Source organism: Salvelinus fontinalis, chromosome 24 (assembly GCF_029448725.1).
Source record: "Salvelinus fontinalis isolate EN_2023a chromosome 24, ASM2944872v1, whole genome shotgun sequence".
NCBI lineage: Eukaryota > Metazoa > Chordata > Actinopteri > Salmoniformes > Salmonidae > Salvelinus > Salvelinus fontinalis.
In genome coordinates, this window is record NC_074688.1 from 19,497,571 (window position 1) to 19,525,210 (window position 27,640).

At 45.2% G+C, this 27,640-nt stretch overlaps 1 protein-coding gene and 1 pseudogene across 1 annotated transcript; one reads left to right on the forward strand and one right to left on the reverse strand.

Annotated features, from left to right (window-relative positions):
* Positions 1–7,429: 7,429 nt before the first annotated feature.
* On the forward strand, positions 7,430–24,308 carry LOC129821699 (major facilitator superfamily domain-containing protein 1-like; annotated as a pseudogene).
* Positions 24,309–25,279: 971 nt separating this feature from the next.
* Positions 25,280–26,287, reverse strand: LOC129821700 (P2Y purinoceptor 3-like). Its single transcript, XM_055879283.1, has one exon. The coding sequence runs from the start codon at positions 26,285–26,287 to the stop codon at positions 25,280–25,282; it is 1,008 nt and encodes a 335-aa protein (XP_055735258.1).
* Between the last annotated feature and the right edge of the window lie 1,353 nt (positions 26,288–27,640).

Genomic DNA, 27,640 nt, shown 5'->3' on the forward strand with positions numbered 1-27,640 from the left:
CTCACAGTTGTCCGGAACAGCTGATGCTCTCATGCATACCTCAGTGTTGCTTGCCTCGAAGCGAGCATAGAAGTGATTTAGCGTGTCTGGTAGGCTCGTGTCACTGGGCAGCTCGCGGCTACGCTTCCCTTTGTAGTCTGTAATAGTTTGCAAGCCCTGCCACATCAGACAAATGAAGTATTGTTGTAGTTTTACTGTGGTCTTATGTCGAACTATTAGCTTGCCTTAAGACTAGTCTGGGCTACAGCTAGCACAGCATTTAGATGACAAGTAGGCTAATTCCAAAGCTAATACTCACTGGAGGTGTAGAACAGGACACAACAATACAGTTTAACTGGCATGAATCTCCAGTTTGTTATATACCCTTAGTTGTACAGTCAGGTGCTTTAGCTCCAGCAAAACTGAACATTACTCATCGTCATGTGAGTATCATTTTACCTTCATACAACCAGATTTCCAAATGACCAACAGACAAGAAACATCTAGCATCTATGAACACTTGTGACCTATGACCGTAACAGTGTGTTAAAAAGCAGCTTTTCTGTGTTGAAAGGCCACTGGTTGGCCAGCTCATCTTCCTTAGGAGGATGACATCATCCTTTATGAAGAATTTGCAAGTATTTTTTTAAACGGTCTGTTTGAAATACTAGTTTGAAGTTGATTTTTTAATTGTTGTTTTTTCCAACTTATACTTTGGCCACATATACGAGTATAGGATGAGTCATCAAAATTATTTGGGTATGAGTTGAACTTTTATGAATGTTTAAAAGTGAGATTCTCACTGGACAGTTACTTTTAACACATTTCATTTAACAAATCCAAATAAGTTTACCTGATCCTAAATCTACACTTTGGGGCAATTGTAGCTTTCGAGAACCCAAGGGGGCGTACAACCAGCCCTTTAGGGTTCCCAGTTGAACGTATGGACCATGTGTACTACAATGCTGACGCTCTGTTTTAACGTTTAGAAATGTTTATAATAATCCTACCTGGCGATATGGTTTTGGAAACCTTTGGAGTTTAACTTTCATATCACAGATAAATCATTTTACAAATACAAAAGATAAACTTACAGTGCGTCGTTTTAAAACAGATCTGCATTGCACATTTACAACAACAACACTACCTGCTGAGATAACGGAAACCGGGAGGGAAAAATAAAAGTTCTCAAAGCTGTTACACAAAAACCTCTGTGGGATTCTGTGGTAAAACAGCTGTATCTTTTGTATTGGTAAAGTTATTTTTGGATGATATTTTAGTTGAGTGTTCAATGTTTCCAAAACCGTATAGCTAGCGAGGATTATTAATGTTTATACAGAGCATCGAGGCAGCATCGGAACGTCAGGGCATTCCCTCCGTGTGGCAGATAGTAAGGCGCCAGTATCAGCCTATAATCTATGAATGGGCTAGGGTAACGGTTGTCTCCAGCAACATTGAGCTCCAAACTCTGAGAGTGGGGCTGGGGTAGGATGGATCTCCATGTGTGATGCTTTAACAACAGATTAGGATGTATTATAATCAATCACTGATGGGCAAGAGACACTGAAGACACAGGGTGTACCAGGCACACTGCTCTGATGGGAATTAGCAGTGAAATCTTAACTGAAGGGCCTTTGACCTGCAACACCAAGAGAGGCTGGCAGGGATGTATTATTCATAATAATAATCATATCGACATTTTGTCAGATACATTTTTAAATTGAGTCAAATATATTGGCTTTTCTGGCGCCACCTCTGAGTCAGGTTTCTGGAGAGTCACAAAATGGGCGTGGGGATTTTGGACACCTCCGACCTGATTTACTGTCGCGTCTGCATGTGCATCTGATTAATATAATAATCCAATATCATCTCCCTCCCTCGCCAGCAACTCGGCCTGGTATTTGGGCAGGAAATTAATGAGCTACAATGCCGTTAGAGCGGTGAGTGAAGCCAGGGGGAGGACCATTCTTCACCCTCAGATTAAATTATCTGACAGATGACCCTGCAGAAGTGAATTGTAGGAAATTCTAAATGACATTAATGGAAATTGCATAAACCCCGGAGATACTGTAGTGTACTCAGAGGAGAAAGTTTTGAAAAATGACAGAAAAACTGAAAAGAGCCATGGGCTAAGAGTGAAAATGTATGTGATTACAGTTAGTGAGTGGGCCTATGAGGTCCTGACCCCATTGTCTCAGGGCATGCTTGCAGTCCCATGAGAAATGTTACTCACTTTGTAGAAAAACAGAACTACAACTCCACTCCTCAGGGCTCCTGCTGCTGGCTGCTCTGTAGGATAGAGACAGAGAAACAAAACTACAACTCCACTCCTCTGGCTGCTCTGTAAGATAGAGACAGAGAAACAGAACTACAACTCCACTCCTCAGGGCTCCTGCTGCTGGCTGCTCTGTAAGATAGAGACAGAGAAACAGAACTACAACTCCACTACTCTGGCTGCTCTGTAGGATAGAGACAGAGAAACAGAACTACAACTCCACTCCTCAGGGCTCCTGCTGCTGGCTGCTCTGTAAGATAGAGACAGAGAAACAGAACTACAACTCCACTCCTCAGGGCTCCTAAACAGAACTACAACTCCACTCCTCAGGGCTCCTGCTGCTGGCTGCTCTGTAGGATAGAGACAGAGAAACAGAACTACAACTCCACTCCTCAGGGCTCCTAAACAGAACTACAACTCCACTCCTCAGGGCTCCTGCTGCTGGCTGCTCTGTAAGATAGAGACAGAGAAACAGAACTACAACTCCACTCCTCAGGGCTCCTGCTGCTGGCTGCTCTGTAAGATAGAGACAGAGAAACAGAACTACAACTCCACTCCTCAGGGCTCCTGCTGCTGGCTGCTCTGTAGGATAGAGACAGAGAAACAGAACTACAACTCCACTCCTCAGGGCTCCTGCTGCTGGCTGCTCTGTAAGATAGAGACAGAGAAACAGAACTACAACTCCACTCCTCAGGGCTCCTGCTGCTGGCTGCTCTGTAAGATAGAGACAGAGAAACAGAACTACAACTCCACTCCTCAGGGCTCCTAAACAGAACTACAACTCCACTCCTCAGGGCTCCTGCTGCTGGCTGCTCTGTAGGATAGAGACAGAGAAACAGAACTACAACTCCACTCCTCAGGGCTCCTGCTGCTGGCTGCTCTGTAAGATAGTGCGACGACCCTCCCACTCTGTCTGCCGTATTCTCTCTTTGTTCTTGTTTCCTTATTAGGATGCCGGTGGGCGGAGTTGGGAGGGTCGTCAGCTACATGGGAAACAGCTGGGCCCACTGTCATAGGATAAATGCAACACTTCCCCATTCATGGAAGAGACTGTCTCCAGTCAGACACAGACAGATTTTGGTTGTGGCCTGGTTGTGGTTATTTGGTTTGTTTGTATTGGCACCCTTCACCACCCCTACTTATCACATGTATACACGCAGCCACTCACCTACACTACTGACTACTGACTACACACATACCATTGTTAATTGTATTTACTTTACCTTAGTTAATAAATATAGTTTGTTATTCCTTATCTCCATGTGGTCTCCTTTTTGTTACGGGCTTTAAGACGGTTTGTGACAAGTGGGGGCTCATCCGGGATAATTGAATGTATTGGTTTGGGAGAACGTGGAGGTACGTGTTTGGTTTACATATTTTGTTTGAGTTTGATAGGCCCAGTATTGGTTGCCTTTGTTGTTTGGTTTGTGTGCTGCGTTGGAGAGAGTATAATGGTTAGTTTCCCGGCCCTGCCCAGCCTGGAAACTCTTGTTCTACCTTCTGTTGGCACATCGGTCTGAGGAGGTGAGTAATCGGCTGTGTACCTCAGTGGGAGATTTGAGTAGGGTAGTGGAACTTGCTACCCGGAGCTATAGCCTTTTACCCCTGATAGGCTTAGCGACGTGTTTCCTTTTTGGAATATGTTGGGCATGGTTAATGTTTGTTATTTTTGTGGGGTGTCTGTGGACTGAGCAGTTGTCTCGGGGGCACATCCGTGGCTTGGTGGAATCTGCCAGCGTGCTGGGGGGTTTATTTCCTTGCCAGCGGGCTACAGTGCGTAAATATCCACCGCAAATCCGCATGAAGACTAGGGTTGAGTTATTGTAGGTTTTGGGGAAGCTCCGTATCTCATCTCTCTTCTGTGGTGCTCAGGGTGATTCATTTCTCTGGTTGTGGTCTGATGTGCTCAGCAGAGGGGTTGAGCGAGATTATTTACTAATGACTATGGTGTCTTATGTGGACGAGTTAATTTGCTAAAAATGTAATGAATGAAAAACTTACTTTAACCCCTCTCTCCAAAAAAGAAACACTATCCTACCAAGATATATGCACATAAAACCTTTACTTGAACTGACAGTGTTTGGGGCATTTTTACAAATTACTTATTCCCCTTAAAACACCCTCATTGTGTGATCAGAGATTAAATAATAAATCATTTTCTAAAGAAAATGTTACATTTGATTAAAGACTCACATCAAGATAAGGTTATCAGTGCATCAAACAATGGAAGAAGACTTAAACCAGTTTCTATACATTTCCTTAGGAAATGTAAGACTCTGCATTGGTCCTCCAAGGTGAGGGTATCCTCATCAATGTCCTCGTCACAAGGCCAGACAATCTTGTCCAGAATCATCAAAAAATAATAATAGAATAATTGGTTAAGTTGCATTCTTCATAAGGTTTAGGCTTCTTCAGACCTACATTACATTAGTTTGTGGTCATTTAAAAAGGAATTTAAAAAATACACTTCTAACAATTATGAATGGGACCAAAATGTAGACATTTTAATGTTAATAGGTAAGTTTTGAGCAAGCTATGCATTTGAGCAAGCTACAGTATATCATAAAACAGAAATCGTATGACTCAAAGCTAATGAAGTTTTAAATCTGACAAATACATTATTAATTATATCACATTTAGGATGGCTAACTAAGATTATTGTTTTGTTGTATCTATTTATTAATTCATTTGCCTTACTTGTGGTGTTATCTCTATGTCACTGGCCCTTGAAAAGAGAACTGGCACAGTATCTGGCCTGGAGCTAAAAACCAAAGACCGGTGTCTTTTAGGCCTCTCCTTATTTGTTTCACCTGCTTGGTCGTCCTTCCTTGTAAAAAATATTTCAAAAGAAAAACAAGTGTACAGTAAAGTGCCTCCTACGACTGACGTATCACTCTGTTTTGTGTTACTTTTTTGCTTAATTTCGCAATGACTGTTCTTTCAATTACTGTACTGTGTACAATAGGTGTTAAAGCTTTCGGTCTAATGATAACAAACAATCTATGCCAGAAATGAATACTGACTCCCCAGTAAGACTGTTGGCCAAGCTCAAGACTTTATGGTGCACAACTTCAGCTAAGGGCCAGCACTAACATTCACACTTTTGTGATTGATTACTGTATCAGAGCGGTTACTCTAATCAATGCAATTATGCAAATACCCGCTCACATGAGCATCATGATGAGCAAAAAATATGCATCAAACAGCTAGGTGAACCTGTAGATAATTAACCACCAGAGCAATCAACCAGACAACTGCCCGAGTTACACCAGGAATGCACAATCCCTCCATCAGTGCTCAGACTGTCCGCAATAGACTGAGAGAGGCTGGACTGAGGGCATGTAGGCCTGTTGTAAGGCAGGTCCTCACCAGAAATCACTGGCAACAACGTCGCATATGGGCACAAACCCACCGTTGCTGGACCAGACAGGACTGGCAAAAAGTTTTCTTCACTGACGAGTTGCGGTTTTGTCTCACCAGGGGTGATGGTCGGATCCGCGTTTATCGTCGAAGAAATGAGCCTTACACCGAGGCCTGTACTCTGGACCGGGATCGATTTGGAGGTGAAGGGTCCGTCATGGTCTGGGGCGTTGTGTCACAGCATCATCGGACTGAGCTTGTTGTCATTGCAGGCAATCTCAACGCTGTGCATTACAGGGAAGACATCATCCTCCCTCATGTGGTACCCTTCCTGCAGGCTCATCCAGCATGACAATGCCACCAGCCATGCTGCTCGTTCTGTGTGTGATTTCCTGCAAGACAGGAATGTCAGTGTTCTGCCATGGCCAGCGAAGAGCCCGGATCTCAATCCCATTGAACACGTCTGGGACCTGTTGGATCGGAGGGTGAGGGCTAAGGCCATTCCCCCCAGAAATGTCCAGGAACTTGCAGGTGCCTTGGTGGAAGAGTGGGGTAACATCTCACAGCAAGAACTGGCAATTCTGGTGCAGTCCATGAGGAGGAGATGCACTGCAGTACTTAATGCAGCTGGTGGCCACACCAGATACTGACTGTTACTTTAACCCCCCTTTGTTCAGGGACACATTATTCCATTTCTGCTAGTCCCATGTCTGTGGAACTTGTTCAGTTTATGTCTGTTGTTGAATCTTGTTATATTCATACAAATATTTACACATGTTAAGTTTACTGAAAATAAACGCAGTTGACAGTGAGAGCTTATTTGTTACTTTTGTTGCTATACTTATTATATATTTTGGGTAAACATCCTGATATTTTCTCATGGACTAATGTTTTAGCAAACTAAATAATGACACTAAGAGTCATGTTAGCAAAGGCATTTTATAACTTGGAAGTAAGCATCTGCTTCCCATGAGTTAGACTTTCAAAGTCTGAGTGTAGACTAGAGTCTACTTTGAATATCCACAACAAAACCTTACTTACATGAAGCATAAGTATAACAAATAAAAAAATTGACAGCATGTAGAAGGATTTTCTCTCTCAGCCAGTGCCTGTTATCTGACGTGAAGCCTGGCAGGTCCTAGGGCAGGGTCACAGAGAGAACTTGCGATTTCTCATCCATTGAAAGTTCCTTGGTTCCGTCCAACTGATCAATGACAAAGACAGTGCACAATGAAAGCTGGCAATTAAAAAATCACTTTCCAAAAGTGCCTGAGATGTGGAAGGAACAAGATGGTCCTGCTCGTCCTCAAAGAGCAAGGAGCAAGGACTCCTGAGAATAAACAGATGTCTTTTTGACTGACCTGGGGGAAAACTGCTTCACATAATCTACAACTTTATAAATCAATATATAAAAAATACCTTTCTCTTCAATCCATTTTTGAAAATGTTCCATGACAGTGGGCAGGACATACCTGGTGACCCCCTCTCCAATGGCAGAGTCACCTTGTAAACACATTTGAAATCAGTCAATGTAGTTACACAAGCTCAGCAAACCTAGCCATTGGATGCCAATGTTGAGACCACTGTTGTATAATTATGTAAGTCAAATGTAAATCAAATAAGATATTTGAATTTAAGATGATTTTAGAATAAACTTTGGTGGAACTTTGCATGTCAACGTTACTCATTATAGGTTGTTTTAATAAAACGTCATACTAGAATCTGTCTATTTTGAGAATTTAGATTTTTTTACCAATCAATCGGCACTGCAGTGCATTAGCCCACTCCACCCTTGACCTTTTGTAGAAAAGGATTATGGTCCTGTTCCTTTCCACTAAGGAATCCCTCAAGCTCAAGGTGAAGGGCAGATGGTCTTTGTTCTTGTTGGACTGAAGTGTCCAGTATGTGAACAGCTGAGCTGCCTTGACCAGATCTGGTTCTGTAACCCAAGCTTAACAGCAATAAAGAATGTTGACTGCATTTCTCTGAGAAATAGATGCATACCAAAAACACTGTCGTAACTGTAAATTAAATGCAAATCAATTATTAACTGAATCACCTGCAATGTCCAAAATGCGCAGGAATTAGCAGTCCAATGAGGTGTGACAAGTAAATACAGTTGAAGTCGGAGGTTTACATACACTTAGGTTGGAGTCATTAAAACTTGTTTTTCAACCACTCCACAAATTTCTTGTTTACAAACTATAGTTTTGGTAAGTCGGTTAGGACATCTACTTAGTGCATGACACAAGTATTTTTCCAACAATTGTTTACAGACAGATTATTTAACTTATAATTCACTGTATCACAATTCCAGTGAGTCAGAAGTTTACATACACTAAGCTGACTGCATTTAAACAGCTTGGAAAATTCGAGTAAATTATGTCATGGCTTTAGAAGCTTCTGATAGCCTAATTGACATCATTTAAGCCAATTGGAGGTGTACCCATGGATGTATTTCAAGGCCTACCTTCAAACTCAGTGCCTCTTTGCTTGACATCATGGGAAAATCAAAAGAAATCAGCCAGGACCTCATAAAATTTTTTGTAGACCTCCACAAGTCTGGTTCATCCTTGGGAGCAATTTCCAAACGCATGAAGGTACCACGTTCATCTGTACAAACAATAGTACGCAAGTATAAACACCATGGGACCACGCAGCCGTCATACCGCTCAGGAAGGAGACGCATTCTGTCTCCTAGAGATGAACGTATTTTGGTGCGAGAAGTGCAAATCAATCCCAGAACAACAGCAAAGGACCTTGTGAAGATGCTGGAGGAAACAGGTACAAAAGTATCTATATCCACAGTAAAGCGAGTTCTATATTGACATAACCTGAAAGGCCGCTCGGAAAGGAAGAAGCCACTGCTCCAAAACGGCCATAAAAAAGCCAGACTACAGTTTGCAACTGCACATGGGGACAAAGATCGTACATTTTGGAGAAATGTCCTCTGGTCTGATGAAACAAAAATAGAACTGTTTGGCCATAATGACCATCGTTATGTTTGGAGGAATAAGGGGGAGGCTTGCAAGCCGAAGAACACCATCCCAACCGTGAAGTATGGGGGTGGTGCATCATGTTGTGGGGGTGCTTTGCTGCAGGAGGGACTGGTGCACTTCACAAAATAGATGACATCATGAGGAAGGACAATTATGTGGATATATTGAAGCAACATCTAAAGAGATCAGTCAGGAAGTTGAAGCTTGGTCGCAAATGGGTCTTCCAAATGAACAATGACCCCAAGCATACTTCCAAAGTTGTGGCAAAATGGCTTAAGGACAACAAAGTCAAGGTATTGGAGTGGCCATCACAAAGCCCTGACCTCAATCCCATAGAAAATGTGTGGGCAGAACTGAAAAAGCGTGTGCAAGGAAGGAGGCCTACAAGCCTGACTCAGTTACACCAGCTCTGTCAGGAGGAATGGGTCAAAATTCACCCAACTTGTTGTGGGAAGCTTGTGGAAGGCTACCTGAAACGTATGACCCACGTTAAACAATTTAAAGGCAATGCTACCAAATACTAACTGAGTGTATGTAAACTTCTGACCCACTGGGAATGTGATGAAAGAAATAGAAGCTGAAAGAAATAATTCTCTCTACTATTATTCTGACATTTCACATACTTAAAATAAAGTGGTGATCCTAACTGACTTAAGACAGGAAATTGTTACTAGGATTAAATGTCAGGAATTGTGAAACTGAGTTTAAATGTATTTGGCTAAGGGGTATGTAAACTTCAGACTTCATCTGTGCATACATTAAAATCGTGCTGTCTGGTTTGCTTAATATAAGGAATTTGATGTAGAACGTTTACTTTTTACTTTTAAGTATGACAATTGAGTACTTCTTCCCGCACTGTACCTAAGTACATTTAAAACCAGATACTTTTTTACTCAAGTAGTATTTTACTGGGGGACTTTTGCTTGAGTCATTTTCTATTAAGCTATCTTTACTTTTAAGCATGACTGCTGAGGTTTTTTTTCACCACTGTGTTTTTCCACAGGTTATAGTTGCTGTTGGGGCACTTCTAGATCTATTCTGGTTAATGGAGATTGGACGTTTTGTGTTTGGGTAAGATGCTTTTTAGAGCTTGTCCTTGCTACAGCTCCAAGCCACTTCTAACTAAGTGCTCTCTCTGGGTAGGATCGGCGGTGAGTCCCTGGCGGTGGCCCAGAACACCTATGCAGTGAACTGGTTCAAAGAGAAGGAACTCAACCTGGTGTTTGGTCTTCAGCTCAGCATGGCCAGGTAAGAACATGCTGGAAGCTAAGTATTACACTGTATATAAATACAGAAGCAAATACTTGAGGTATTATTTATGTGGCTGATCAGGGAGTGTTGGCTTGTCTCCTCTCCCTCAGGGTAGCACGGTCAACATGAACATCATGGGCTCGGTGTACAACCGCGTTGCTGACCTGGTAGGCTCGACAGAACACACCACTCTGGGAGTCTCACTCATGATCAGTGAGTTAAAAGTGTGTGTTAGTGATGCGTGGGTCAGCTGTTTGTTCACCCGCACCCGCCTGCAACTGATAATAACCCATCCGCAACCACCCGACCTATATGTGCTAAAGAGAAAATCTGAGGCCCGCGCCCGACCCTAACCCGCAAATATCCAAAATGCGCTGTGCAGTTTTTTTCTTCTTCTCTTCTCTCTCCATTACATTTCTCTTGAGCATTTAAAAAGGCTTGTGCCTATTGGACAGTAGCCTATTATTTTACTGAAACAAAACAAAATGTGAAACAATATATGGACATCTTGTTGGCCAACTGCCTGTCTGGGCTAATATGCCGGTATGTGAATTATATATATATATATATAGATGATAAAATAGGTTTAGAAAATAAATAGATTATAACACACACATTTAGAAAATCAAAGTACCCACTGTCCAGTTATGAGGGTATAATTGTCTACTATGTCTTGCTTTCTCTTGCAGCACTGTTAAGAAACGGAATAGGGTCCACTGTGCCAGGTTTCAGATTGCGCCTGGATTCAACAACCTGCCCGGCAGTGCTGAAGACGCGTTCACTCAATGTGCTTGATGCCGAAATGCAGAGAATTCTCTTTGCAAGAGACCGGAGTTGAGCGAAGTTATGCTCCTGCTTCTCCCAGAAAGCAAGCAAACGTTCCCCAACACATTCCCCCAGGGAAAAGTGAGTGCTTCTAAACCTCTGGATTCCGTCGATCTCTTCGGCTTCTGTCTTGTCCTCCCGCTCCGTCAAGTTAAATCTTGGTCTCTTTATGGAGTAGTTGCTTGTGCTTCCAACTGTAATGTGAATCTTTTTCAATACATTATTTGGCTATTAGGCCATGGAGCATGGTGACACCATTTAGCAAGTAATAGGTCTATGAATATCCATAACCTACTAGTATAGGCTTACCTAATGATTCAGACCTATAGCAGTCTAAATCATAAAAATACCTAATAAGAATAGACCTAATGATTATTATTATATGTTATCTTGGATGAAATCCTCTATCCGTGGTGCTGAAACTCCATCAGCGGCGACACAAGGCATCGTGGCTGGACAGGTCCGTGGTGCTGAAACTTGACTGGCTCTGTCAGTCTCCTGGCTTGGTCGTACATAGTGACTCGTTGAGGTGCATCTTCAGTGTTTTGAATTGTGGGCACAGGAACGTGGCGAGTTTCCGAGGTGGGAGTGAGCAGCATCCTCTCGGTGAGGACCTTTGATGCCTCTGGGCGGATGTGGATCACCGCGTGTAGAGTGGGTCACCGCGTGTAGAGTGGGTCACCGCGTGTAGAGTGGGTCACCGCGTGTAGAGTGGGTCACCGCGTGTAGAGTGGGTCACCGCGTGTAGAGTGGGTCACCGCGTGTAGAGTGGGTCACCGCGTGTAGAGTGAGTCACCGCGTGTAGAGTGGGTCACCGCGTGTAGAGTGGGTCACCGCGTGTAGTGGGTCACCGCGTGTAGAGTGGGTCACCGCGTGTAGAGTGGGTCACCGCGTGTAGAGTGGGTCACCGCGTGTAGTGGGTCACCGCGTGTAGAGTGGGTCACCGCGTGTAGAGTGGGTCACCGCGTGTAGAGTGGGTCACCGCGTGTAGAGTGGGTCACCGCGTGTAGAGTGGGTCACCGCGTGTAGAGTGGGTCACCGCGTGTAGAGTGGGTCACCGCGTGTAGAGTGGGTCACCGCGTAGTTTTAGTTTGTAAAACCAGAGCATCACCAAATGGAGAGTGGGGTACGTCTCTCCTTCTAGCTCTTAAAATGCTGCCTTGAAGACTGACAGGAAGTCTGAGTTCTCAGCTCGTCCTGGTAATTGCCCTTAATTCAACCCAGTTGGTCTCTGTCCTTCAGCAATTGCCGTGTTTCTGTTTGCTGCTTGCTGACCGACTCCAGCATGTCAGCCTTCAAACTCCACGCTGGTGATGACAAGACACTTTTCAGCTGCCACTCTTCGGTCCAAAAATGGCACTTAAGCACGGTGTATGCTCTTTTATTGAAATCATCCGTCCACATGTTTGTGGTGATGGCAACGCCACCGTCATCTAAAGTATTTTTGAATGACTCAGACAGTGTAGCCTTCTCTGTTGCAGCCTGTTCTTCACACTGTCTGTGCGGGATGACAGAGTTGGTGTTGACAGCTTCATAACAGGCTCCGATGTTAATAAGTCCCTGCGCCATGGAGGTGAAGCCCTTTCCCGAAACAATGTCCACACAAACATCAACGAGCTTGTATGTCACCTGCAGTGGTATCGTTTTGCTGTCAGCGTACGTGTAAGATGAGATGGGCTTGGGGCTGGAGACCTGACCTGCTGGTACGCGGTTTGGCTGGTTGGGCTTGCTCTGTCTGCAGGTGTGACGTGCCATATTTGAAGTCTTGTGACTGTCTAATTTGTATAGTGCCTCAATCATCACACAAAACAGGCTGCTGTCATCCTCTTTTACCACTTCAACAAATCTTCCCTTTCCCTTATTTTCACCTCTCGTTTCTGCAGCTTTTCTCTTAATGAATTAAACTCCGACACGGCCCTTTTTGCCTCAGTGGATTGACGTTACAGTTTCCTGCCCAAGTTCCCAAAAGCATTTTGGAGATTGGCGCATGTATTTGGCATGCACACCATTAGGCCCTATATCTTAGACTTAGGCACTAATGCCAGATAAAAAAAATATGAAACTCACTGTGGCCTATAGATAGGAACAAGAATTATACATTCATGGATTTTAATAATTAATTGTTTCTCTTTATTCAACCCGCCCACCCTTCATCCACACAATATTTCATCACCCTACACCCGCCAGCCCCCCCAATATAACCGCAGGGACTGCGGGTTACGAGTCAACCCTCACATCACTAGTGTGTGTGTATTTTATTAGGATCCCCATTAGCTGTTGCTTAAGCAGCAGTTACTCTTCCTGGCGTCCACATTAAACTTTACATAATATAAAACCACACATTGTGTGCGTGAGAGAGAGATGTATGCCTACATTTGATCAGAAGGAGAGTGAGCTAGAATTCCAGGCCTGCTGTCTACATTGAGCCTCAGGTTACATATCTCTCTCCAGCCCTGACGGCCCTGTCTGCATCACCATACCATTTCTATCACAAATGCTCTCTAATCTCAGCACTGATAGAGGGATGGATAAAAAAAGGGGGGGGGCTAAGAAACTGAGAGTGAGAGAGGAAGAAAGGTGTAACATTGAGCCTGTGAGATGGGTCTAATATATCCATACCCTACTGTTAGTTCAAACCAAAGCCTACATACTTTAGCCACATACTGTACTTATTGAAATTTCACCTGGTTAATAGAGAATATTTGATGGACCACAGACCCCTCTGCTGTAGAGGGGGATGTGATGTGAAAGAGTTTAGTTTGAGAGGCAAATAAAAAAAAATTGGTCACATACATGTGTTTAGCTAATGTTATTGCAGGTGTAGCGAAATGCTTGTGTTTCTAGCTCCAACAGTGCAGTAATATCTAACAATTTCACAACAATATACACAAATCCAAATTAAAGGAATGGAATTAAGATGATATAACTATTTGGACGAACAATGTCGGAACGGCAGATAACACAGTATATACATATGAGATGAGTAATGCAAAATATGTAAAGATTATTAAAGTGACGAGTGTTCCCTTTATTAAAGTGGCCAGTGATTCCAAGTCTATGTGTATAGGGCAGCAGCCTCTAATGTGCTGCTGATGGCTATTTAACAGTCTGACGGCCATGAAACAGAAGCTGTGTTTCAGTCTCTCGGTCCCAACAATCGACCACCTCCAAGAAATTGAAAGCATTCCGGCAACAGCTCTCGACACTAAATCCAAAGCAAAACTTTGAGCTACTCTGTTATCTAATTACTCTGACTGTTGGGCCTAAGGAAGCAGTCATGTTTATTTAGACTGAACGAAACAGGGCTTTACAGATCCTTCCCTGGCTCTTCTCCTGAGGACTGTGGTGCTGCTGTGGGTTCATGAGACACACCTACCTGTTCATAGCTGATGTAATGATTTCCTGTCTCTCTCTCCCTTATCCCCTCCTCACCCGTTCTCTCTCTTGCGCGCGCTCTCTCTTCATCGATCTCTCGTTCTCCTTCTCTTCTCCTTCTCCAGCTGGGGCGACCTGTATATTCTCTATGGTTTGTGCACTGGTGTTGGGCTACCTGGACAAGCGCGCCGAGAGGATCCTCAACAAGGAACAGGGAGCGACCGGTGACTTAACATGGCACTCTGTGACCGCGTCAGATGCGTGTCCCAATCAGAGCTGAATAACACCGGGTAATGACATTGAGAGGGATGACGGTCATTATTTATGGTTATCATGTCCGCTGAATTCTGACAGCGTTAGTGTGAGGGAGGTGGAGGATCTGTTACTTGTCTACTAATCTGTTACCTGTCACGATTAGCCAATCTTATTTTGCCTTGGATGAATCTAGTTGATTGAAGTAGTTCTTTATCCACCTGGGAAACCTCCAACTCCCAATTGTGTTGTGTGTAATCTTGTTGTCAGAATTGATCATTGTGAAGGTAGCCTGTGTTTCCCTGGGCTGGCTCTAGTGTGACCGGGGCAGAGGCCAGGGGTCGTAGTACTACTTCCTGTGGGTTATTGACTGGCTGTTGTCATACCTCTTTCCCAAGGTGATGCTTTAGCCAAGACTGGTTCTGTGTGTTGAACATGTGTTCTGTGTGCGTAGGGGAAGTGATCAAGCTGACGGATGTGAAGGTCTTCCCCCTCCAACTGTGGCTCATCTTCATCATCTGTGTGGGCTACTACGTGGCCATCTTCCCCTTCATCGGACTGGGACAGTGTGTAGCACACAAACCATCACTCATCATGTCTTATCAGCCAAAACCATCACCAATATGGCCAGCTTTTTATCACAAGCCCGTCCCCTCATTCAAGCGCGTCCCCTCGAACACAATGTCTATTCTCCATCATGTAAAATACCTTGGATAAATATTATCTTTAGTTAAACTCTTTTAGAATATAATCTTTAATTCCATTTCTCCCTTGCTGATTAAAACATGTATTAACAGTTGGTGACCATGTAATCTAATCCTCTGAGTGGGTAGGAAAGATAAAGGGACTCGGAGACCTGAAATAGCCTTGTTAAATAACCGGGCAGAATAGTACATCTCTTGGTATAAAGGAAAACCAATCCATAAGCAAAGAGAGAACAAAAGGGGGAGAAAGAGGTATGGTGGGAGGAGAGAGAGATATGGGTGAGGGGACACGGGGGGGAGGAGAGACAAAGAGATGGATGGATGGAGGGAGGAGAGAGAGAGAGACAGCGGAGGAGAGAGAGAGAGACGGGGGAGGAGAGAGAGAGACGGGGGAGGAGAGAGAGAGAGAGACGGGGGGAGGAGAGAGAGAGAGAGACGGAGGAGAGAGAGAGACGGGGGGAGGAGAGAGAGAGAGACGGGGGAGGAGAGAGAGAGAGAGACGGGGAGGAGAGAGAGAGAGGCGGGGGGAGGAGAAAGAGAGAGAAGAGAGAGAGACGGGGGAGGAGAGAGAGAGGGGAGAGGAGAGAGTGACGGGGGAGGAGAGAGAGAGGGGAGAGGAGAGAGCGACGGGGGAGGAGCAACGGGGGAGGAGAGACGGGGGAGGAGAGACGGGGGGAGGAGAGAGAGAGACGGGGGAGGAGAGAGAGAGAGACAGGGAGGAGAGAGAGAGAGACGGGGGGAGGAGAGAGAGACAGACGGGGGGAGGAGAGGGAGACAGACGGGGGGAGGAGAGAGAGACAGACGGGCGGAGGAGAGAGAGACAGGCGGGGGGAGGAGAGAGAGACAGACGGGGGAAGGAGAGATAGACAGACGGGGGGAGGAGAGAGAGACAGACGGGGGGAGGAGAGAGAGACAGACGGGGGGAGGAGAAAGAGACGCAGGGGAGGAGAGAGAGACGGAGGGGAGGAGAGAGAGACGGGGGAAGGAGAGAGAGGCGGGGAGAGGAGAGAGAGACGGAGGGACGCGAGAGAGAGAGAGACGGGGGGACGAGAGAGAGAGAGAGACGGGGGGAGGAGAGAGAGAGAGAGACGGGGGGAGGAGAGACGAGGAGAGAGAGAGAGACGGGGGAGGAGAGTAGAGAGAGAGACGGGGGGAGGAGAGAGAGAGAGAGACGGGGGAGGAGAAAGCGAGAGAGAGACAGGGGGAGGAGAGAGAGAGAGACGGGGGGAGGAGAGAGAGAGAGAGAGAGACAGGGGGAGGAGAGAGAGAGAGACGGGGGAGGAGAGAGAGAGAGACAGGGGAGGAGAGAGAGAGAGAGAGAGAGAGAGAGAGAGAGAGAGAGACGGGGAGGAGAGAGAGAGAGACAGGGGAGGAGAGAGAGAGAGAGAGAGAGAGAGAGGGAGGAGAGAGAGACAGGGGAGGAGAGAGAGACACAGGGGAGGAGAGAGTGAGAGACACGGGGGGAGGAGAGAGAGAGAGAGAGAGAGAGAGAGAGAGAGAGAGAGATGGGGGAGGAGAGAGAGAGAGAGCGATGGGGGAGGAGAGAGAGAGAGATGGGGGAGGAGAGAGAGAGAGACGGGGGAGGAGAGAGAGAGAGAGAGACAGGGGAGGAGAGAGAAAGAGACGGGGGAGGAGAGAGAAAGAGACGGGGGAGGAGAGAGAGAGGGAGAGACGAGGAGAGAGAGAGAGAGAGAGAGAGAGAGAGAGAGAGAGAGACAAGGAGAGAGAGAGAGAGACGAGGAGAGTAAGAGAGACGGGGGGAGCAGAGAGAGAGAGAGAGACAAGGAGAGAGAGAGAGAGATGAGGAGAGAGAAAGAGAGAGAGAGACGAGGAGAGAGAGAGAGAGACGAGGAGAGTAAGAGAGAGACGAGGAGAGTAGAGAGAGAGATGGGGGGAGGAGAGAGAGAGAGATGGGGGAGGAGAGAGAGAGAGAGATGGGCGGAGGAGAGAGAGAGAGAGACGGGGAGGAGAGAGAGAGACAGGGGAGGAGAGAGAGAGAGACACGGGGGAGGAGAGCATGAGAGACACGGGGGGAGGAGAGAGAGCGAGAGAGATGGGGGAGGAGAGAGAAAGACGGGGGGAGGAGAGAGAGAGAGAGACGGGGGAGGAGAGAGAGAGAGAGACGGGGGAGGAGAAAGAGAGAGAGAGAGACGGGGGGAGGAGAGAGAGAGAGAGAGAGACGGGGGAGGAGAGAGAGAGAGACAGGGGAGGAGAGAGAGAGAGAGAGAGAGAGAGAGAGAGAGAGAGAGAGAGAGAGGGGGGAGGAGAGAGAGAGACAGGGGAGGAGAGAGAGACACAGGGGAGGAGAGAGTGAGAGACACGGGGGGAGGAGAGAGAGAGAGAGAGAGAGAGAGAGATGGGGAGGAGAGAGAGAGAGAGCGATGGGGGAGGAGAGAGAGAGAGATGGGGGAGGAGAGAGAGAGAGAGACGGGGGGAGGAGAGAGAGAGAGAGAGACAGGGGAGGAGAGAGAAAGAGAGAGACAGGGGAGGAGAGAGAAAGAGACGGGGGAGGAGAGAGAGACGAGGAGAGAGAGGGAGAGACGAGGAGAGAGAGAGAGAGAGAGAGAGACAAGGAGAGAGAGAGAGAGACGAGGAGAGTAAGAGAGACGGGGGGAGCAGAGAGAGAGAGAGAGACAAGGAGAGAGAGAGAGAGAGATGAGGAGAGAGAAAGAGAGAGAGAGAGACGAGGAGAGAGAGAGACGAGGAGAGTAAGAGAGAGACGAGGAGAGTAGAGAGAGAGATGGGGGGAGGAGAGAGAGAGAGATGGGGGAGGAGAGAGAGAGATGGGCGGAGGAGAGAGAGAGACGGGGAGGAGAGAGAGAGACAGGGGAGGAGAGAGAGAGAGACACGGGGGAGGAGAGCGTGAGAGACACGGGGGGAGGAGAGAGATCGAGAGAGATGGGGGAGGAGAGAGAAAGATGGGGGGAGGAGAGAGAGAGGGAGACGGGGGGGAGGAGAGAGAGAGACTGGGGGAGGGGGAGAGGCAGATGGATATATATATGTGTATATATCACACACACACAGAGCTCTGAAAAATTTTGAGACCACTGCAAAATGATCAGTTTCTCTGGTTTTACTATTTATAGGTATGTATTGGTTAAAATGAACATTTTTGTTTTTTTCTATAAACTACTGACAACATTTCTAGTAAATTCCAAATAACAATATTGTCATTTAGAACATTTATTTGCAAAATGACAACTGGTCAAAATAACAAAAAAGATGCAGTGTTGTCAGACCTCGAATAATGCAAAGAAAATACGTTCATATTCATTTTTAAACATCAAAATACTAAGTTTTAACTTAGGAAGAGTTCAGAAATCAATATTTGGTGGAATAACCATATACTAATTTTCAATCACAGCTTTCATGTGTCTTGGCATGCTCTCCACCAGTCTTTCACATTGATGTTGGGTGACTTTATGCCACTCCTGGTGCAGAAATTCAAGTAGCTTGGCTTAGTTTGATGACGTGTGACCATCCATCTTCCTGTTGATCACATTCCAGAGGTTTTCAGTGGGGTTCAAGCCTGGAGGTTGGGCTGGTCATGACAGGGTCTTGATCTGGTGGTCCTCCATCCACACCTTGACTGACCTGGCTGTGTGGCATGGAGCATTGTCCTGCTGGAAAAACCAGTCCTCAGAGTTGGGGAACATTGTCAGAGCAGAAGGAAGCAGGTTTTCTTCCAGGACAACCTTGTACGTGGCTTGATTCATGTGTCCTTCACAAAGACAAATCTTCCCGATTCCAGCCTTGCTGAAGCACCCCCAGATCATCACCGATCCTCCACCAGATGTCACAGTGGGTGTGAGACCTGGAGAGGTCTACAAGCCACACTGTCTCGCACCCACTGTGTCATTTGGTGGAGGATCGGTCTGACAACACTGCATCTTTTTTGTTATTTTGACCAGTTGTCATTTTCTGCAAATAAATGTTCTAAATGACAATATTGTTATTTGGGAGAAATGTTGTCAGTAGTTTATAGAACAAATACAGTGGCGATGCCTGCTGAGAAAATAAATGTCAAATACAAACTGTCAAAGACTCAAGTCACCCAAGTCAAAGACTGTTCACTCTTCTACTGCACGGCAAGCGTTATCGGAACGTCAAGTCTAGGACCAAAAGACTCCTTAACAGCTTTTACTCCCAAGCCATAAGACTTCTGAACAACTAATCAAATGGCCACCGGACTATCTTCTATTCCCCCCCACCCCTTTGTTTTTACAATGCTACTACTCGCTGTTTATTATCAATGCATAGTCACTAGGCGCTGCATCTCAGTGCAAGAGGCGTCACTGCAGTCCCTAGTTCGAATCCAGGCTGCATCACATCCGGCCATTATTGGGTGTCCTGTAGGGTGGCGCATAATAGGCCCAGCGTCTTCCGGGTTTGTCCGGGGTAGGCCATTATTGTAAATAACAATTTGTTCAACTGACTTGCCTAGTTAAATAAAGGTAATAGCAGCATAACGAGTACATTGGTCTGAGCTGTGAGGAGTGCCTATAGGACAGGAGCAGGGATGTGCTTAATGTGGTGGTGGGATATGTTACAGTGATCGTATGGACGTACTCTGGTCTGCTGTGACAGACTGTCCTCTCACCTCTGTCTGTCTTCCCCTTGCAGGGTTTTCTTCATTGAAAAGTTCAACTTCTCACCAGCTGAAGGAAGAGCAATCAACAGGTGACGCACAACACTTCACCCCAGTCTGAGATGACAGAGTAATTCAATAAGACGAGGGATCCCATTTGGACGGAGTGAGGCCTGTGTGAGGAGTTCTTCAAATGAGGTTTGTTTTAGCTCTGCTCACCTCAGGTTAAGAACTGTCACCACACAGTGTAACTGTACGTTTCTCTATCCCCCTTCTAAACACTTTCTCCCTTCCTTCCTTCCTCTCCTTTTCCTCGTCTCTTCCTTCTCCTCCCTTCCTCTCCCTCCGTGTCCCTCTCTCCCCCCTCTTCTTCCAGTATTGTGTACATCATCTCGGGCCCCAGCCTCTCCTGTGTTGGGCTTCATGGTGGACAGGGTAGGGAAGAACGTAATCTGGGTGCTGTGTGCCATCGTCACGACGCTCATAGCCCACATGATGCTCGCCTTCACCTTCTGGAACCCCTGGATCGCCATGGTGATGACCATTCTTCTCTCTATTACCGTTAGAATGGTGCAGAGTGGTTCACAGCAGAATATGACCTTGGAGACATTTAGTAGGATATTCATTAGAAACCTGGTGTGTGCAGTGATGAGCGGTGGACCAGATTTGGACATGCAACCTTGGATCACTGGGTCCTTGGACACTTGATTTGTTTAGTCCTGCAAGACAAAGTCAGATTTTCAATGAGTTTTTATATATATATATAAAATGTAGTTGTATTGTGACTGGGTAACCAGGTATAGTGAATGGTTTTGGTAACAGTGTTGATAACGGTACTGTGTATCTGTGTCCTCCAGTCTCTGTTAGGTTTGTCCTACTCCCTGCTGGCCTGTGCCCTGTGGGCCATGGTGGCCTTCGTGGTGCCAGAGCATCAGCTGGGGACAGCCTATAGCTTGTAAGTATACTTGCTCCTACCCACCCCTTCTGTCTCACCAGAAAACGTCCTCATACCTACAGGCTTTTGCGTTCTGGCCACCATTATTTGTGCCTATGATGATACTGCTGCTGCTGTTGATGGTGACGCTGCTGTTGATGGTGGTGGTGATGATGCATGGCCTGATTCCTACCTCCCAGTATGCAGTCCATCCAGAACCTGGGCCTGGCTCTGATCTCCAAGGCAGCAGGATCTATTCTGGACAACAAGGGATACCTCTTCCTGGAGGTCTTCTTCAGCACCTGTGTCTGCTGTGAGTAAAACTTTTATGTGTGTGTGTGTGTTGAGTCAACCAATAAATGTCTCTCTCTCTCTCTCTGTGGCACTGATCGCAGTAGTGATGCTGTACTTTGTTGATTATCTACGAGGTAAGAGAGATGGGAGCTGGCCTCCTGCTCCCCTGACACCGTTACACCCCTCACTGTGGAGCGTGCCTTATGATATCATCACTAACCATGCTCTTTGATATCCCTCTCCTGTTCTCTCTCCCACATCCGTTCTCTTTCTGTCCTTCTCCCTCTCTGTTTCCTCTCCCTGCCACTTTCTCCCCTCCTCTCTCTCCATTACTCCCTCTCTCTCTTTTCAGGAGGAGATCTGAACCTCTCAGCCTCTACCAGGGACAAACTCCTGAAGTGCTCCAATTCAGATTCAGAGTGAGTATCCATGACCTTTCACCCCCCCCCCCCCTTCTCTTCCTCTCACACTCAATAGACAAGAGCCACGGAACGTTTGGTTCTCAACCAACTCATAAGGAGAAAGGCAAGGACCTAGTATTAAACATCCAACTGGTGCTGGACTAAAAACAAAAGCCTGCAACTGTGATATTCTTCACTAGAGTTCCCAACCTCTCACCTTATCTGAAGGCTCAGAGAAGAGAAGCTCTACCATATATGATCCCAAGTGGGTTTGTTGAAAACATTTGAGAAAAGCCATATCAGAGGTTTGTAGTTAACATTCTGAAGGAACATGTGCAAGTTTAGTAGATCATATGACGCTCTGGATTGAGTAAGATGTAGACTTTATCTAGATCAAGAGTGTATTTGGTGCTCAATCTGCATCATGTTTTTATGTATTGTTTTCTTGCTCCTTAACCAATTCTGGCTCTCCTAACTCGCATACACTGTTCCTGAACGCGGTCCGTGTGAACGCGGTCCATGTGAACGCGGTCCGTTTGTGGTCTAACCTGTTTCTGCTCTTGCGTGTAGCGTCACAGCTCGGCCCAATACCTCTCCAAGTCTTCTCTCCTTCCCTCTGCCCTTGTTGACTTGCCCATGCTGATGTGAAAAACGGGATGAAGTTAATGTTTCACTTAACAACAATTCAACAAGGGCAGTACAGAAGGATTTGTCATTCTAGTTGGCTTTTGGTGTGTGGCTGTGTGCAGAGTACCCCAGACTAACGCATTGGACCTGTGCTGTGCTGTTTTCCAGGTGAGAGGTCACACAGTCCTGGGCCACAGCTGTCAATCACCCTCTAGGGAGCTGACTGACTCCTCCCATCTGCAAACTGACCCATTCCTGCAATGTAACTGACCCCTCCCACCAACATACTGACCCATCGCAGCTCAGATGCCTCTGATCTGACATCACATACTGACTCCTCCTCCCCGCCTCACTGACTCCTCCCTCCTGTGGCTGTGTGAGGGCCGGCTAATGACTGACTGGTGTTTGTGTGCATGCTTTGGAACCTCAAACCTCAGCACCAATCATAGTTTAATGTCAGTAGAGTGGGGTACCAAAAGCACTGTAAGCTGACTTTGAAGTGTTTTTAAATGTCTGTGGAACTAGGCCCCAGGCTGAGGGACTTTTACTTCAGGGATGTAAAGTTATTCACCGATAATGCACGTGTGGATGTGCCTTATTGCTTCGTAAAATCACCTATGCTATAAGAGGTGAACTGGTTCAATATTCTTATAAAAAATATTTTAAGCATCTCTTTAAAACCAGGGTGTTAGAAAGGACTTAATTGTCCATCAATGTTATATTATGCATGTTTTGTTAAATGTCTATTGTTCAGAAAGGTCTTTACATTTTTACTTCGAGTTTTTGATCATCTGAAACAAACAGTTGGTGTGCTTAACTTTAGAAACGCCCATAAATGAATAATCTGTGTAATCATCATGAAGAAAATGTCAAACTGGCAACGCAAAACCAACCTCCTTTCCCGGCTTTTGCATCCAGTGAGGTCATTCTCAATAGTAATCATATACGCATCATCTAGTTTGACAGATTTATGCTGGAGGATTTCAGAATCTGCATTGTGTTACATTCTTTATAGCGCCGTTCCTTCATTAAATTCCTTTTCTCCTGGCTCGTCATAAAGGCTCGTAAAACTTGACTCTCTGTCACACCATCAAGGCTAAGGCAGACCTTGTCAAAGTGATAAAGGAATTTAAAAGGGGAAACATTTTTGATAGTATTCATCCAATGTATAATTACATTACATTTAACTTTTAACTCAAATGTTGAATGCAGCAGTTTTAGTGACCTTCATGAAAATGACCTGGCTTGTGTGTAAGAAGGAGTACTTTGAAGAACCCTATAACATTGGGGAAGGGGGAAACCTAGTCCGTTATCCATCTGAATGTATTCAACTGAAATGTGTTCCGCATTGAACCCAATCTGAATCAGAGAGGTGTGGGGGGCTGCCATAACATTGGCAATTGGGTGGAAACCCTGTTTGCTGTACAACTGAATGAAGGATAAATGTTTTTTGTTGCTGTTTATTGACCAATCTCAGGAAATTGCCAAGAGACACTTTCATGTGTTGAAAACCGCTAAATCAAGTGATAATTCTGTCAATCCCTTTTGATAGTTTTTCTATTGTAATGAATGATCGCTTCAAATTCTTTAACCCTGAATCAGTTTTCTGCAGGACATCACGAGCTTTAACTAAGTGGCTTGCCGTAGCATAGTACTAGATCAAATATTGTGGTGGAGGTAGCCTATCCATATACCACTAAAGTTGTGATGGCTGTTTGTTTGTCTTTGTTAGCTGCAGAATAGTCTGTGTAAATTGCAATGAGTGCTGTCTGTTTAGAGCTGAGCTCTCTAACAGCTCTAAATAACATGTGTTCTATGGGTACTACTGCCTAGACTCTAGGAGATCTTTGCTCTAGGCCCCAGAGCAAAGATCTCCAACCCTGTTCCTGGAGACAAATCCATATTTTATTTTTTGCAATAAAAAATGACCTCAAACTACATCTTGTACGTTTAGGCAATTTTAAATTGCCACAGTTAAAATTTTATGAATTCAAAAAATTATTTAAGCCTGTTTTTGTTACATATGATGTTCACTGGGTTTGTTAAAAATCATTATCAGGCCATTGTGTCCTTGCCAGATCTGATTGTCATTCTGTCTGATCAAATGTCCTTTTATATACTACAGTATTGTCTCAGGACGGCAAATAAACGTTTGTATTTTTACCATGATGATTATGCCACTCCCCCTGCTGTCCTTGTAGAGTTGAAAGGTGTCAGAGGGTCAGTCAGCAGAGTGAGGAAAAGCTGGCCAAACTCAGGCCCATGTCTGGTTTTGGTCCTGCGCAACCGTTACCTGCCCAGACTAGGAGCTCAGGTACACACACACCACACACACACAAACACTGTATGCACATGGATGCTACATTTCCTTCTACTTCCTCCGGCTCCCAGATCACTACTGTACCCACCTGTCTTCACTGGCACACAGAAGTGTACTGAAGTGATGCGGCCTACTCTGCATAACCCCCTCAACATATAAATTCAGTCTGTGTCCATGTCTCTGGACAAAAGGTATAAAATATCCTCCACTCAATGTTCTTTCAGGTGTTTTACTGATGTAGAACTGATAAGCTATTGCTGTATTTTGTATATGTTGCTATAAAGCCATTTGTTGCTATAAAGCCACGTGTGCCTTTTTGTTTATTTATTACCATTTCTAAGCTAATCACTACATTACATTTGATGGTGTAAAAGAGCTACTATATACATCGTAACTATGTTTGTATCTTGAAAGTACTATTTAGTGTAATAATGTGTATGTTTTCCATGCCCTGTACAGTAAGTGTGAAGTCTTGAGAAAGTTTTTTTGTGTGTGTTTTTTGTCTGTAGCCCTCAGCAATGTGGACATGGTTATCAACTGTCAACAGCAGAGGGCACTGTTTATCTGCGATACAATATGAAAGGCAACGTTAGAGTCCATCTGAGTTTGAATGGACGACCTTTTTGTTGCACATGCCTACAGGTGAGGATATTACCTTCATGACTGAATACAGCCATTGCCTTTATTGGTATGTGACTGAGAAATGTGTATGTAAATTTCACTATATCTAAGTGTCAGTAATATATTGAAGGTGTTTGATTTGGTATTGTAATGAGTTCTGTACTTTGTTGTTTGTGAAATGGAAAAACATTTGGTTCCAAAAAACTGAGAAAGAGGTGTGCTGTGTGTTATTTCAAGAATAGGGTACAAAGGCCCCTAAGAACACATCAGAGAATCAGTCTTTTAACCTCTTGTCACTTTGACTGAGTGGCAGAGTATAGTCCAGTAGAGGCTAAGATGGACACATCTCTATGTAGCAGCGCTGCCTGAACAAATGGGTAGTTCTGTGCCAAAAGGCGTAGAACAAAATGGGCCATTCACCTACTAAAATCACATAAAAATTCTGACTTGCAGAGACAAAAAAAAGAGAATCAGTCACTGATTTCTGGTTGTACCAGACACGGTGGGTACTATATCTGGCTGTACTGTGCACACCGTGGGATGGACCATCTTACTCCTAAATAACTGGGCCCAGAGCTTCTTCCGTTGCCTGTCCGAACCCAGGAAGTACAGCAGTGGGTTTGCGCAGCTGTTGAAGCTGACCAGGGGTTTCCATATCTTATAGCCAATCATCACCAAGTTGATGACTCTACAGTCACTGGATACATAGACGCGTATGAACAGGCACACTATCCGCGCAATGTGATAAGGCACAAAACACAGCACGAACATCAAGCACACCGCCAGAATGGTGCGTATGGACTTGTTGAGATTCTCTGTCCCTACCTGTGAGTTGTCCCTTCCAGCCCGGTAGAGCACTCTCATCATTGAGCAGTAACAGATTATAATAATCATAAAAGGTACCAGAAATCCAACCACGTCCAGAAACATGTCGTAAGGAAAGTAAGTATACAACTGGCCAGGGTTGGTCATTTCATAGCACACCGTCATGTTGTTGATGAACCCAGTGTGGGCAAACACAAGGGTTGGTGATATCTCCAGCATCACCAGGACCCAAACCGAGCCAGATGTCAAAGCAGCCAGGTTTTTGGTCCTGAACCGGAGTGCAGTAATCGGGTAGCACACACCGAGGAACCGGTGCACGCTGATGCACATGAGGAACATCATGCTGCAGTGGAGGTTCGTACAGAAGAAGAATCTGACGACTTTGCAGATTATGTCACCGAAGGGCCATACGTCATCCATGGCATAGCTGACAATGAGCAGCGGCAAGGACAGCACGTACAGCAGGTCAGCCACGGCCAGGTTGGTCAGGTAGATGACAGAGCAGCTCCAGGTCCGGGTCCGGAAGCACACCACCCACAGCAGTGCTCCATTCAGGGTCAGACCCAGAACAAACACCAGGCTGTAGGTCAGAGGGAGCAGGATCCTTTTATACGAGTCCGAGATCGGACACAAGGTGAAGTTATTGTTCCCATTCATATTGTCACAGCCACATAGGTCACCTGGATGTCTTTGGAAGTTAACTCATCTCTCTTCTCCTCCCTCAGGTCTCCATTGGAGAGCCTCTTTCACCTGGGCGCATCTTCCGTGTGTCTAAAGATACATTTTTGAAAAGCTTTACATATGTTTGTTTGAGTTTACCCAAGCTTGTCTTCAGTGATATCCAGCATGAGCTCTCATGCCACACTGCGTAAGGGCTGATACATCCAGAGATGTACCCGGCTTTAAAATGACTGAATGCTTGTATCACTGTTTGTTAAAGCCTTGTGTCTCTTTACCCAAGCTTTAGCCTGTGTGCCATTACTAAGGCATCAACGTCTCCTGGACTAATGGGCAAATAAAGGACGCGCTCCATGAATCGATTATTACCAGGGCTACATAAACCTTGCACAGCAGAGTCCGTGGGTTCACAGAGGGTATATGTGTAGATATTTGTATATACTATTTTCTTGTACTTCCATTGACAGTGTAGATGTAGCTTTGTAGACGAATGTCACACACACACACACACTTTTTTCTATTAACCCCATCAGTTCCGAGACCCCAACAAAAATGTTTTTTTCATTTTATCTGACTTTTCTTTATCTTCCTTTATATCCAGCCCTTATAATTAGCCTCACTTATTTTCAGGACAACCAGAGCAGGTAGAACACAAAAACAACTTGAGATTAAAAGTTGCATTCGTGATGTTTTGGGACAAATGTCAATAAAAAATACAAGGTCCACCAAAGTAAAAACGTGATCAACATGAATTCACAGTGCCTTCAGAAAGTATTCAGTCCCCTTGACTTTTTACACATTTTGTTACGTTTCAGCCTGAATTCAAAATGGATTCCATTCAGATGTGTCACTGGCCTGCACACAACACCTCATAATGTCAGTGGAATTATGTTTTTGGAAATATTTACAAATCAATTAGAAATAAAGAGCTGAAATGTCTTGAGTCAATAGGTCACATAATAAGTTGCATGGACTCAATCTGTGTGCAATTATAGTGTTTTATATGATTTTTGAATGACTACCTCATCACTGTACCCCACACATACAATTATCTGTACGGTCCCTCAGTCGAGCAGAGAATTCCAAACACAGATTCAACAACAAAGACAAGGGAGGTTTTCCAATGCCTTGCAAAGGCATCTATTGGTAGACGCGTAAAAATAAAACAGACACCTTTGATCATGGTGAAGTTACTCATTACACTTTGGATGTTGTGTCAATACACCCAGTCACTACACAGATACAGGTGTCCTTCCTATCTCAGTTGCCAGAGAGGAAGGAAAACCACTCAGGGAATTCACCATGAGCCCAATGGTGACTTTAAATCAGTTA